General features: G+C 41.2%; 1 protein-coding gene across 10 annotated transcripts in view; it reads left to right on the top strand.

Annotated features, from left to right (window-relative positions):
• The window catches only part of LIMCH1 (LIM and calponin homology domains 1), a 338,444-nt gene that overhangs the window by 280,830 nt on the left and 45,431 nt on the right, over positions 1 to 12,183 (top strand). For all 10 annotated transcript variants that reach the window (XM_030801291.1, XM_003258624.3, XM_030801287.1 and 7 more), the window contains 4 exons: positions 2,153 to 2,279; positions 3,766 to 3,923; positions 4,133 to 4,541; positions 8,003 to 8,218. In XM_030801291.1, the coding sequence (XP_030657151.1) occupies positions 2,153 to 2,279; positions 3,766 to 3,923; positions 4,133 to 4,541; positions 8,003 to 8,218 (910 nt within the window). The remainder of the gene's footprint in view (positions 1 to 2,152; positions 2,280 to 3,765; positions 3,924 to 4,132; positions 4,542 to 8,002; positions 8,219 to 12,183) is intronic.

Here is a 12,183-nt window from a genome sequence, read left to right as displayed (position 1 = left end):
GGGATGAATTTTTGTGTCTTTCTGGAAGGCCTGCTTAAGTGAGTTTTGATCCATGAAGTTTAAAAGCATGGGTTAGACTTTTCTACCTAATCCTGCAAATTTCTTAATCTTTCTTAGATACCATTAATCAATAGTCTAAAATAGATGAAAAATCACAGCCCTTCTCCTCTATCGAAGACTACAGTTTCTTTCTTTTATTTATTTATTTATTTAATTTATTTTTATTTTTTTTTTTGAGATGGAGTCTCACTCTGTCACCCAGGCTGGAATGCAGTGATGTAATCTCAGCTCATTGCAACTTCTGCCTCCCAGTTTAAAGCCATCCTCCTGCCTCAGCCTCCCTAGCAGCTGGGACTATAGGCGTGTGCCAGCATGCCTGGCTAATTTTTTTTTCTTTTCTTTTCTTTTTTGTATTTTTAGTAGAGAAGGGGTTTCACCATGTTGGCCAGGCTGGTCTTGAACTCCTGACCTCAAGTGATCTGCCCACCTTGGCCTCCCAGAGTGCTGGGATTACAGGTGTGAGCCACCACACCTGGCCCAGTTTATTTTTTTTAGAAGCCACAGCTGCTGAAATCAACATTCTCCACTGAATACATGGAGGCAGCATTATGCAGTGGCTTGTCATATCCATGCTAATAGAAACCTCAGCTAAGAGTCCTTCTATGCAGCCAGATTATTAGAATATTCTTGGGGAAGACAGGTTACAAGTACAGTTTTCAGTTTAGTTCTCTTGGACTTAAATTGTCCAACATCTGGAGAGCAGAGAGAGGCACTCACACATTTATACAGATTCCTTTTGAGTGGATTGAAGGGAAGGTGGGCAGCCATTGTTTTGGGGGTCATCTTCTGGACAGCTGCCTGCTAGGGAGCCCTTTGCATTCAGCGATGCTGCTGCTGTTCATTGGCCATGGGAATAACAATTTTGGACATCACTGATGATGTCTGGAATTCTTTGGTGTCTAAGTGCATGGTAGTTTTTTTTTTTTCTTTGTGTTAGGCTGGTTTCAAAATGGACTATCACCATTTTTTGTTGCTCGCACTTAACAGTGAGCTTTTAAGAGCCCCCTGTGTCTTGAATTTTGGGCTCCATAACCCACTTGTCCCAAAGTGAGTCATTTCTTTGGAAGAAAAATAAAAGGAGGAGGATTTTGCTTTGGTTTCTATTTCTGTTTTCATCTTGCTGCTTCAGCTTTTGCTGTAACAAAGGTTTATGTAAGCATCACAAAAAGGGCCCTATGGTCTTGCACAACATTTAATAAGCTCCTAGAGAATATATAAATTATACGCGCAGTCTAAGAGTTTTTTAAAGATTGTTTTACCTTGCATTTTTCTTTTAAAAGAGTATATTCAGAGTTATCCTGACAAAAATTAAATGACTGTGTGCTTATTAGAATACAAAATACATACCTAATTTATGTGTTTTACTCCTTACTCTTGTTATAAAATGCCTTGTTTTCTTGATTTCAAGATGCCATCAACTGCACTATCAATTACAGCAGTTTTACAAGAAATAAAAAGAAATGATTACAATGAACATATACGTCAGCCATCCATAGTTGTCAGATGCATCTAAAATTCAATAAAATAAAATAAGAAAAAGTGGGTGTCTTAAACTTAAGGCCAAATGATATTTTTTTGGAAATGGAGAAATTGCCTCCATTCATGTAGGAAGCCTTTAAGCCAGCTTTCTACACAAAGAAGCGTTTAACGTAATAAAGTTTTACTTCATGGAACACCGCCCTCTTTCCCCACAAATTCTACCCAGGTTATACCTTTTAATTATCTTAATTTTATTTTTTAAATGCATTTCCAAATGAGAGGAGCCGGGGGCTTCAAATACCATTTTTCTAGCTCTTCTTTAAACCTATTTTGGCACCTACATATAAAATGGTATTGACCCGATTCAGTGACATCACTGAAGACAAAGACGGTCACATTTTGGCGTTTGCGGCAAAAGGAGGCGGTGGGGTGCCAGCACGCCCACCGCCCGCCCAGGGCCAGAACACGCCTCCAATCACGCGCTGTGCGCAGCCCGGGAAGGGGGCAGTTTTCCAGGCCCGGTAGCGCCCCCACGCGGCAGGACGCCCAGGCGCGCGGAGACGCGACGGGCGCTGATCGTGGTCCCTCTTGTGTTCGCTCTCTCCGAACTCAGGAGCACCAGCATGTTTGACATGCGGTGTGAGGAGGAGGCCGCGGTGCAGCCTCACAGCAGGGCCCGCCAGGAGCAGCTGCAGCTGATAAATAACCAGCTGAGGGAAGAGGACGACAAATGGCAAGATGTGAGTTCCGGCCAAGGCGCGCGGGCAGCGGGGAGGCTTCTGGTAGCAGAAAATCCAGCCGGGTGGGTAGACGTGGACTTGAAAGCCATGTGGGGGAAGGGAGCCCCTAGAGGGTTTCAAAAGGTGACACGGTAAATGTGGGACTCAAAGGAAGGCGAGTAGCAGCGTGAAGGTATGGAGTGATGGCCCAGACATGTAATCAGCAAACACCCCGGCCAGAAGCTTGGTCACAAAAGAGGGGAGGGGAGGCAGGAAACTGGAATTGAGGCTGCACTATCTTCTGAGGTTATATATTTGAAATTGATCATGATGATGATGGTAGTAACGATAACAATGACCAACATCAGACGTGTACCAGTACCAGGCATTGTTCTAAGTACTTTGCATGCATTCATTTAATCCTCTTAGTAACTCAATGAACTGGCAACTCTTATTGTCCTCGATTCCACAGACGAATCCCAGCACAGCTGTCACTTGCTGAACGTCACACAGCTAGCGAGTGGGGGAGCCAGGATTAGAACCAGGGAAGGAAGGCTAAAGAGGCTGATAAGGGCTTTGAGATTGTGTGCCGAGAGCCAAAGCGGGGAGAGAGGAGGGAGAGTGGATTATTTCATTTAATTCTCACAAAGCACTCTGGAGGTAGCTATTGCAAACGACTCCACCTTTAGTTTAAAAAGTTAACTTCTCCAAAGTTGATAAAATATAGTAACAATTATGTCTAAAATATCTTGAGCACTTACTGTGTGCCTGGTACCTTACATCTATTTTCACACTTAACCCTACAAGCTTGTAAGAATAGGTGCTATTATCATCATCATTTTAGAGAGGAGGAAATGGAGGCACAGGGAGACTAAGAAACATGCCTAAGATTCCAAAGCATGGAAAAGATAGAGCTGGGATTATTTCCCACAGCTGCAACCCCATCCATCTGACTCCAGAATCTTCACTCCTCATTATTATGCTATAACTACCTGTAGGATTGTGGTGAGGTTGTTGTAAGGATCAGATGAATTAATACATATAGAATCACCAGATCTAAAGACTCCAAAACTGGTTTTTTCTGCCTTGACTATCTTCCATGTGGAAACTGTGTAAATGAATCCCTACTATTCTATTGTCAGCAAATCTGTTCACAATGCAGAGGTTATAAATAGGAAGGAATGAAGTTTCTTACAGTTACCTTGTGAGGCAATTCTCTGAAATTTGGCAACTGACATGAAATGTGATTGCATATTTCACACTGCCATATTTAAATAAATGTGCAGCCCTGCTATGGATACTGTAGATAATATCTGGATGTTTCTGCCTTTGAGGCATTCCAGTTCCAACCAGATTTACATTGGATTGTATGGGAATGCACACAATGTTATAGTGCCTGGGCCCATGGTCAGTTCTCTAAAGAATAGAAATGACTAAACTCTGAAGAATAGAAATGGAATTATGCACAAGTTTGAAGAAGAATATTATATCTTTCTTTCCCTGCCAGGACCTGGCTCGTTGGAAGAGTCGTAGAAGAAGTGTTTCTCAGGACTTAATCAAGAAAGAGGAAGAAAGGAAAAAAATGGAGAAGTTACTGGCTGGAGAAGATGGGACAAGTGAACGAAGGAAAAGCATCAAAACCTACAGAGAAATTGTTCAAGAAAAGTGAGTTCTTTCTGTTGTCATTTTTAATGTATAATATTATCTAGGTGGTTTTTTTTTTCTAAAAATTATTGGCTGTCACAAAGGTTCTGATAGTAACATTTTATATTCCCTGTACTATCTCTTCAGTACTACCTTTGTTTCTACCAAGGTCTTCTTTGCAATTTTCATTAGTTGACTTTGTTGTTGCTTCTCCCTTATATGTCCTTTAGAGAGCGGAGAGAGAGAGAGTTGCATGAAGCATATAAGAACGCTCGGTCCCAGGAGGAGGCAGAGGGGATCCTTCAACAGTACATTGAGAGGTTCACCATCAGTGAGGCTGTTCTTGAACGCTTGGAGATGCCAAAAATTCTGGAAAGAAGCCATTCAACAGAGCCAAATTTATCTTCCTTCCTGAATGACCCCAACCCCATGAAATACCTGCGGCAACAGTCACTGCCTCCACCCAAATTCACTGCCACTGTTGAAGCCACCATTGCTCCTGCCAGTGTTCTGGATACCAGCATGTCAGCAGGCAGTGGGTCTCCAAGCAAAACTGTCACTCCCAAAGCAGTGCCTATGCTGACACCCAAGCCTTACTCCCAGCCCAAAAATTCTCAAGATGTTCTGAAGACCTTTAAGGTAGGACAAGTTCCTTAAGAGTAGAACCAAAGCTGAACTCCAGGGAGTCGATGGAAAGAAGCATCATAACTGAAGAAAATGTCATTCTTTTTACCATACAAAAGAAAAATGTGTTGACATATACAGCTGTGAAAGTCATAGGTCTCTGGAGATTTGGTTTGTAAATGCTTAAGGGACAGCTGTTTCCCTCAATTGCTGTTGTTAATACAGATGGACTCCTATAAGATTGATAGTGGAGTTGTCTCCATGAGCAAGGTCTATTTTCTAGTTTGATATAATGGCATAATTTCTCTGTACTAGTGGTAAAAACCCTAATTTAGTAATACCCTAGTATTTCTAGGTATCGGGAGGTATGGCAGACTCCTCAAAACAAAATTTTATTTGCTTTTGGTTCAAATAGAAGTATATGCAGCTACCTCTCTTTTAGGAAGAAATTGGCGTTCAGCACCCATTTGACATTGTAGCATCCAAAAAGATTTTGCAATTGGTAAAAATAGAAGGAACACATGGGAACATGGGACATACTTGGTCCTCAAATGAGACAGGTTTTTTAAACAAGTGAAAAGAAACTGGGTTGTTTTGCTAATGAGTGTGTAAAATAGTGTTCCAGACTGAAGAACTTGTGGAAACCAAACATCTTTTCACTTCCTCAAATTCAAGTACTTTCCCTTATATCAGGAGGAAGCACTCATCCTTTGTCTTAAGTTCTTTTGACTTATAAAGAAAAATCAGTTCCCCTTGTCCTTGCACTCAATGAGTTTGTAATAAACAGAGGTGGAATGCGTCACTCGCAGATGTGACCATTACATAGAAAAGTTTTCGTAACTGATTGAGCAGTGTGATGCCATGTAGCTTCCTTGCTGTATTTCAAAGAGAATAAAACCACACTTTCTGACCTCTGCTAAAATAACTCTGGATGTATCTCAAAAATCTCTAACTTAGGCTTTGATAAAACAAAAATGTCCAGACTGTCTCATCTGGATCGTACTGAGCTGTTTGTCCCCTTATAAGAGCAGGGGCCATGTCTCTGTCATTCATGGCTTCATCCTGAGAGCCTGGCACAGGTGCCCAGGACAGAGCAGGCACTCAGCAAGTGCTCCTTAAATAAATAAGTGAATTTTTCCTGAGAAGATGAGCTACTAATCATATGGACTCACACACACACAGATAGATACACACATGCTCGTGTGTGCTCAGTGGTCCAACTAAGCGTTTCAGAAGCTTTCCTTCACCTAGGGCCTATGATAACGAATGGCTATGGTATTTCCTGAAGGAAGATTCTATGTTGAGGTGGCCCAGAATAGGATAGAGAATACATTTATTTAACTGGATTTCCAAGGCATCTGCTCATACAGTCTAGATGTCCACTTTCCCTCCTTTATCTAAATAGTGCAAAGTGATCGTTAAACAGAAGAATTAGCATAAATGATTTTATGGCAGAACTTCAGCTCTGAGAAAACTCTGTTCTTCACCACTGCGGCAAAGTGGAGCAAGGTGGTATGGCGGCCTCAGGAAGCACTTCCATGGAGGGGGTTATTAGAGAATCTGAGCAAAGGCCCTCTTAGAGCTGGAGATTACTCCTCACCACTCACTAGTGGGGGTCCCCTGCCTCATCGTAGGCCTCACTGGCTAGTATTCCTACTGATGGCCTACAGTTCCATTACTGAATGCATGGACAGCAACTTTGGTCAAAGGTCAAAGGTAACATGCAAATCAGACTGTTGTTACCAGCTAATAATGCCAGGACAGAAGCTAAGGGGTAGGGGTGTGTGTGTGTGTGTGTGTGTGTGTGTGTGTGTCTTCTTGGAGGGCAGTACAACAGAATTAAGGATAAAGGAAGATCAACAGAAATAGTTTAAGGCAGTGTTTTTCAAACTGAGAGTTACCACCTGTTGCTAGGTTATAAAATCAGTTTAGTGGTTTGAAGCCAACATAAAAAAAAAAAAGAACTAGAATATAATATAATAAAAAAACATAGTGTGTCACACAATGAAGGCAAAATTGCTTGGGGAAACTTCTGTTTCAGTTATATTTATGTGTGTGTGTGCTGAGTTGTGATTTAAATTTCTTTTTATGGGTAACAAATAATAGAGTAAAAAGACCAGTGGCTTAAGGTAAATAAACTATAACTAATATCCAGCCTTCCATTATTCCTTTTAAAAGATTTTAAAAGGCCTAATGAGGCTGGGCGAGGTGGCTCACACCTGTAATGCCAGCACTTTGGGAGGCCGAGGCAGGCAGATCACTTGAGACCAGGAGTTCAAGACCAGTCTGGCCAACATGATGAAACCCTGTCTCTACTAAAAATACAAAAATTAACCAGGCATGTTGGCACACGCCTGTAATCCCATCTACTTGGGAGGCTGAGGCACGAGAATTGCTTGAACCAGGAAGGCGGAGGCTGCAGTGAGCTGAGATTACACCACTCCACTCCAGCCTGGGTGACAGAGTGAGGCTCCGTCTCAAAAAATGAATAAATAAATAAATAAGAGCCCTAATGATAATAATGGCTAATAGTTAAGCACTTAAAATTTGTCAGGTACTGTTCTAAATTCTGTACATTTGATAATCCTTAAAATCTCCATAACAGCACTATGAGGAAGATACTGTTACTTTAAATTTTGCATCTGAGCACAGAGAATAGGAAACATGTTGAAGATTCCATGCCTGTTAAATGGTAGGTAGAGCCAGGTTTCAATCAGGTCACCTAACTGCACAGCTCCCTCTCAAAACCACTCTACTTTCTGCCTCAAATTTCAAGACCGAGATTTCCAGATGCCTTTCCGTAAGCCAGGCTAACCACCCTCTCTGGTTTCCCTTTCTTGCTCTAACTGCCTCCCCTAGATGTGAGTGCAAAACAAAAATATTTTAATGTGCATGGTCTTTTTTTCTTTAAAAAATGGAGGTTATAAAAGTAACTAGAAATAGAGATTCATTGTAACAGAGCATAGTCTCAGATCCCTTGCCCTCTGCCTTAGCTTCAAAAAAAGTATCTGTTGCCCCTGCTACCACCATGGGATAAGCTGTAAAATATTCCTGATCTGTTGTAAGTTCCGCCTCATTTATATGTTAGCCAGAAAAACAGTAAATATTGTGGAATAGCAATCAGAACTGAAGTGAAACAGTATTGGAACCCCAATATGTGGTATGTGTTTGTACTTAAGATTCTTCAGTTTTCTGTACTTTAAAATAAAAGCAGACCATAAATGAGGTGAACATGAAATGGAATCTAAAGTGAAGTGGCCCAAGCAGGCCAACTACCTTTTAAGGAGGCCCTTAAAGATAGCATTTATAGAAGCCCTAACTCATAGGTCCCATCAGAACGTTAAAGAGACCTCTTTCTTGATTGGACTCTGGTTATTAAATGATCATCTTTTGAGGTAATTCTGAACGTGTCGTTTTGTTACAGTCTTTGATTGGGGTATATATAGCATGTTTTTTGTTCCTTCTGGCTTTTATAGGTAGATGGGAAAGTCAGTGTGAATGGAGAGACGGTTCATAGAGAGGAGGAGAAGGAAAGAGAGTGTCCCACGGTGGCACCTGCCCACTCCTTAACCAAATCGCAGATGTTTGAAGGTGTGGCCAGAGTGCACGGGTCTCCACTGGAGCTGAAACAAGACAACAGTAGCATCGAGATCAACCTAAAGAAGCCAAACTCTGTTCCCCAAGAGCTCGCAGTAAGAACCAAACATTTCCCTGCCTCCCTTTGGGATAATTCCATGGTGAAAAAATCTGTTTTTAAAAATAAGTAGGTCATGATAATGACCACTTCTTTCTATGTTGGCATATTAGTTTGCTAGGGCTGCTGTAAGTACCACAAACTCAGTGGCTTAAGCAACAGAAACTGTCTCACAGTCCTGGTAGCTAGAAGTCCAAAACCAAGGTGTTGGCAGGGTTGGCTCCCTCCACTGGTCATGAGAGAGCATCTGCTCCAGGTCTCTCTCCTAGCCTCTGGTGGCTGCTGGCAATCTTGACGTTTCTGGGCTTATGGATGCGTCATCCCCCTCTCTGCCTTTGTCTTAACTGGTGTTCTCCCTGTGGATGTGTCTGTATTCAGATTTCCCCATTTTATTTTATTTTATTTTATTTTTTGAGACGGAGTTTCACTCTTTTTGCCTAGGCTGGAGTGTAATGGCGTGATCTTGGCTCACTGCAACCTCTGCCTCCAGGCTTCAAGTGATTCTCCTGCCTCATCCTCCCAAGTAACTGGGACTACAGGCATGCACAACTGCACCCAGCTAATTTTGTATTTTTAGTAGAGACAAGTTTCACCATGTTGGCCAGGCTGGTCTTGAACTCCTGACCTCAAGTGATCCACCCACCTCAGCCTCCCAAAAGTGCTGGGATTACAGGCATGAGCTACCACACCCAGCCTAATTTCCCCTTTTTAGAAGAACACCAGTCATACTGAGTAGGTCCACCCTCCTCCAGTGTGACCTCATCTTAACTAATCACATCTGCAGCAGCCCTATTTCCAAAGGTCACATTCTGAGTAGTAAGGGTTAGGACTTCAATAATATGAATTTTGGGAGACACAATTCAACCTGTATCATTCGTATAATGGAAGGTATTGCAATTTATGAGCCAGAAATTACTTTTTCTTGTCTCACTATTGGTGTCCAGTGTTATAGAAGAATAAGTAAATCTTCAAAATGCCTTTTTTCCCCCTGTTTATTTAGGACCTCATTAGACTTGTTAGTGCCATTTGAAAATAACTGGTGCTATCAGAATCTGGCTTTCCATCCCCGGCAATATATATATAAAAGGGCCTTTTTCTTATTAGTTAAAGAAACAAAAATTCATTTAAAAGCTGAAAGTAATGTAAAGCATCAGAGTACTATTGAATGGCAAAGCTAAAAAATGTATGCTAATTCAGGTACTGCAGAAAAGTGAACTCAAAATAAGATGATATTTGTTTCTTTGGAGTAGAAGACATCATTGGGAAAATTACACTTTCTTCCATCTCTCACCAGAAAGACTCACGCTGGTTTCACTAATCTAACCAAAACTGTCACTATACAGATGCAGCCCTGCTTTCGGGGTGCGGGCTGGACTCTGTTCAACCTCATTTGTCCTCACCAGAGGCTGAGTTTCTGCTGTTCTAATTTATAGCATTTGGGTTTATATTATAGTTAAAAGAAGGGAAGAACTGTCAGATACTTTCCCCCAGGACCTAGAAAGGTTTGGTGTGAAAGGAAACTTCTTCCAGCACCAAGGGAGCTGAGCATTGTGTGACCCAGCTAGCTAAAACCCACCCAGAAGGCTGGATATAATTATTTTTTTCCTCTATGATTAGTTTTTTGAAGACTAAAATTATGGTTTTTTCAGAGGAGTTGAGAAGATATAATTCTTCCCCGCAGTACCCAAGTGCTCTGTGAAAGAGATTCAAGTGGGAGTAGACCAAAATCATTTTCTCACCATGATAACACGTTTCCTAGTCTCTAGGAGCAAAGTTTTGTGATCCAGGCCAATGCGGAGTCTCTCCTGAACTTGGACTTCCTGGACTTCAATTTTACTTGTCATTTGCATACGTCTTACCTCTGCTAGAGATTTCTTGCAGATGATCACGAGACAGAATATTGAGTTCTGCTAGCAGTGTGAGAACTTAACTGATAGAGTAAACATTAACTTATGCTGTTAAAATTAAACTAGAAGCCCCCAAATTAGACATAGGGGTGGCATTGCTTTTCAGGGACAGTTAACAATTCTGTTCTTATTTCTCTTTTGCCATTTTTCATGATGAGCATTTTCTAAATTCCCTTCATTAAAAAGATTTCACATTGATTACATATCCCCCAAAGTATCTTGTTTTAAGAGAAGCAAAATTACATGATCTGAAAGAAACTATGCTATTTCAAAAGTTTATGCATGATCACATGGAGAAGGATGGCCTTCAGGATTTTCTTCCTAGAAACCAGCCTGATCCTGGTCGCCTAAGGATGCAGGTCTAAACTCAGAAAAGCCTGGGAGTCTTTTCCTTTTGTGTATTTCTTCCCTGGAGAAATTGCCTAGTTCAGAGTAATTTCTAGTTCAATGAACCCTAATGTTTCTGAATAGGTAGTAGTATTTATGGACCCTGTCTATAGTACTTTAGGCTCTTAAATCAACTATGGCAGGGGGTATTGCATTACTTTCTGTGTGGGAAAATCTCTGTATATATCTCTCAGACTATAAGCTAAGTTGTTAGCTGTACTATATAGGACTGTGGCTCATTACTAAAATACTCGTCATACTCACATGCAACTTAGGATACCACAAGTTTTCGATTCAGAGTGTGTTATCCCAAGAGTCATTTTAAAAGAATCACTTCTCCTTTAAACCTACTCCTCGTTTTACTTCTTTGTGCATGATTCCAAGCAAAGCATTTCTTGACTGTGTTACAGCCAGTATACTCCTGTTAAAAAAAAAAAAGGAATTAATTGGTCATGGCAAAATATGGTGGCCAGCTTAGAACAGGAGGCTGCACTTCAGGGCCTCCCAGAGATTGATACCAGCTTGGACTTCGTTTTCTGTTTCTAATTCACTTGCCTGATTCTGTGGGGCTGTCAAAAGATTAGTGTTCTTCTTTTTAAATAGGGTCTTTCTTCCAAAAACTGCATTCCCAACAGATGCACTCTCTACAGAGGAGTAGCTTCACCCACCACTAAAATGTCACAATTCCTTTAGGGTGAGCTAGAACTGTTCAAAGGGCACAGCAGCGGCAGTAGGCAGGAGCATGAATTCAGGAATGGAGGGAGAACAACAGAGAAGGGCGGCCCGAGACCTGCTGGGGGAAGGGATTGCGTGTGGAGTGTCAGCATCTGGACCCGGGACGGGCACTATGGATGACGTCATATCATCTCTTCAGTTTCCTTCTACCTCATCTTTCTCATTTGAAACTCTTGGGACCGTCACTTTCTTACTTTAGAACTAGATCCGAAATTAAGTTAGGAATTTAAAAAAATGCTTTGTCTGTACCTCCTCATGCCAGATAATTCCCAGTCATCTTCAGTTGAATCACCTTTATGATAATAAGATTGTGATAGCAGTTACCTTGCAGATGGGCACCTGTTAATTGGTAAATATGACTTAAGGACCTACCCTATTACCTGTTTTTTGAAATAGAAGAATACACTTCTAAACTTGCTAGGAAAAAAATGTTCATAAAGCCACTAGAAAAGTATATAGAACAACATAGAATTAAATACAGAGGGACTCATGACTTAGGATGGTTCACCTTACGATTTTTCAATCCTATGATGGTGCAAAGGCAATATATGTTAAATAGCAACTGTACTTCAAATTTTGAATTTTGATCTTTTCCTGGGCTAGTAATATTCAGTAGGACACTCTCATGATGCTGGGCGTGGTTGTGAGTGAGCCGCAGCTCCCAGTCAGCCACGAGATCACGAGGGTAAACAACCGATACCCTATAGTGCACTGAATCTCCAGATGATTTTGCCCAACCGCAAATGTAAGCGTTCTGAGCATGTTTAAGGTAGGTTAGGCTAAACTATGATGTTTGGTAAGTTGGGTGTATTCAGTACATCTTTGATTTAACAATATTTTCAATTTACAATGGGTTTATCAGAATGTAAACTTAGAAGTCATGGAACATCTGTACTAGATGGTGGAGTAAGAAAACCAGAGGAATATAAGATTG

Source organism: Nomascus leucogenys, chromosome 20, assembly GCF_006542625.1.
Source record: "Nomascus leucogenys isolate Asia chromosome 20, Asia_NLE_v1, whole genome shotgun sequence".
In the NCBI taxonomy this organism is placed as follows: Eukaryota; Metazoa; Chordata; class Mammalia; order Primates; family Hylobatidae; genus Nomascus; species Nomascus leucogenys.
Note: the sequence above shows the minus strand (reverse complement) of the source record. Positions and strands in the feature narration are given on the sequence as shown.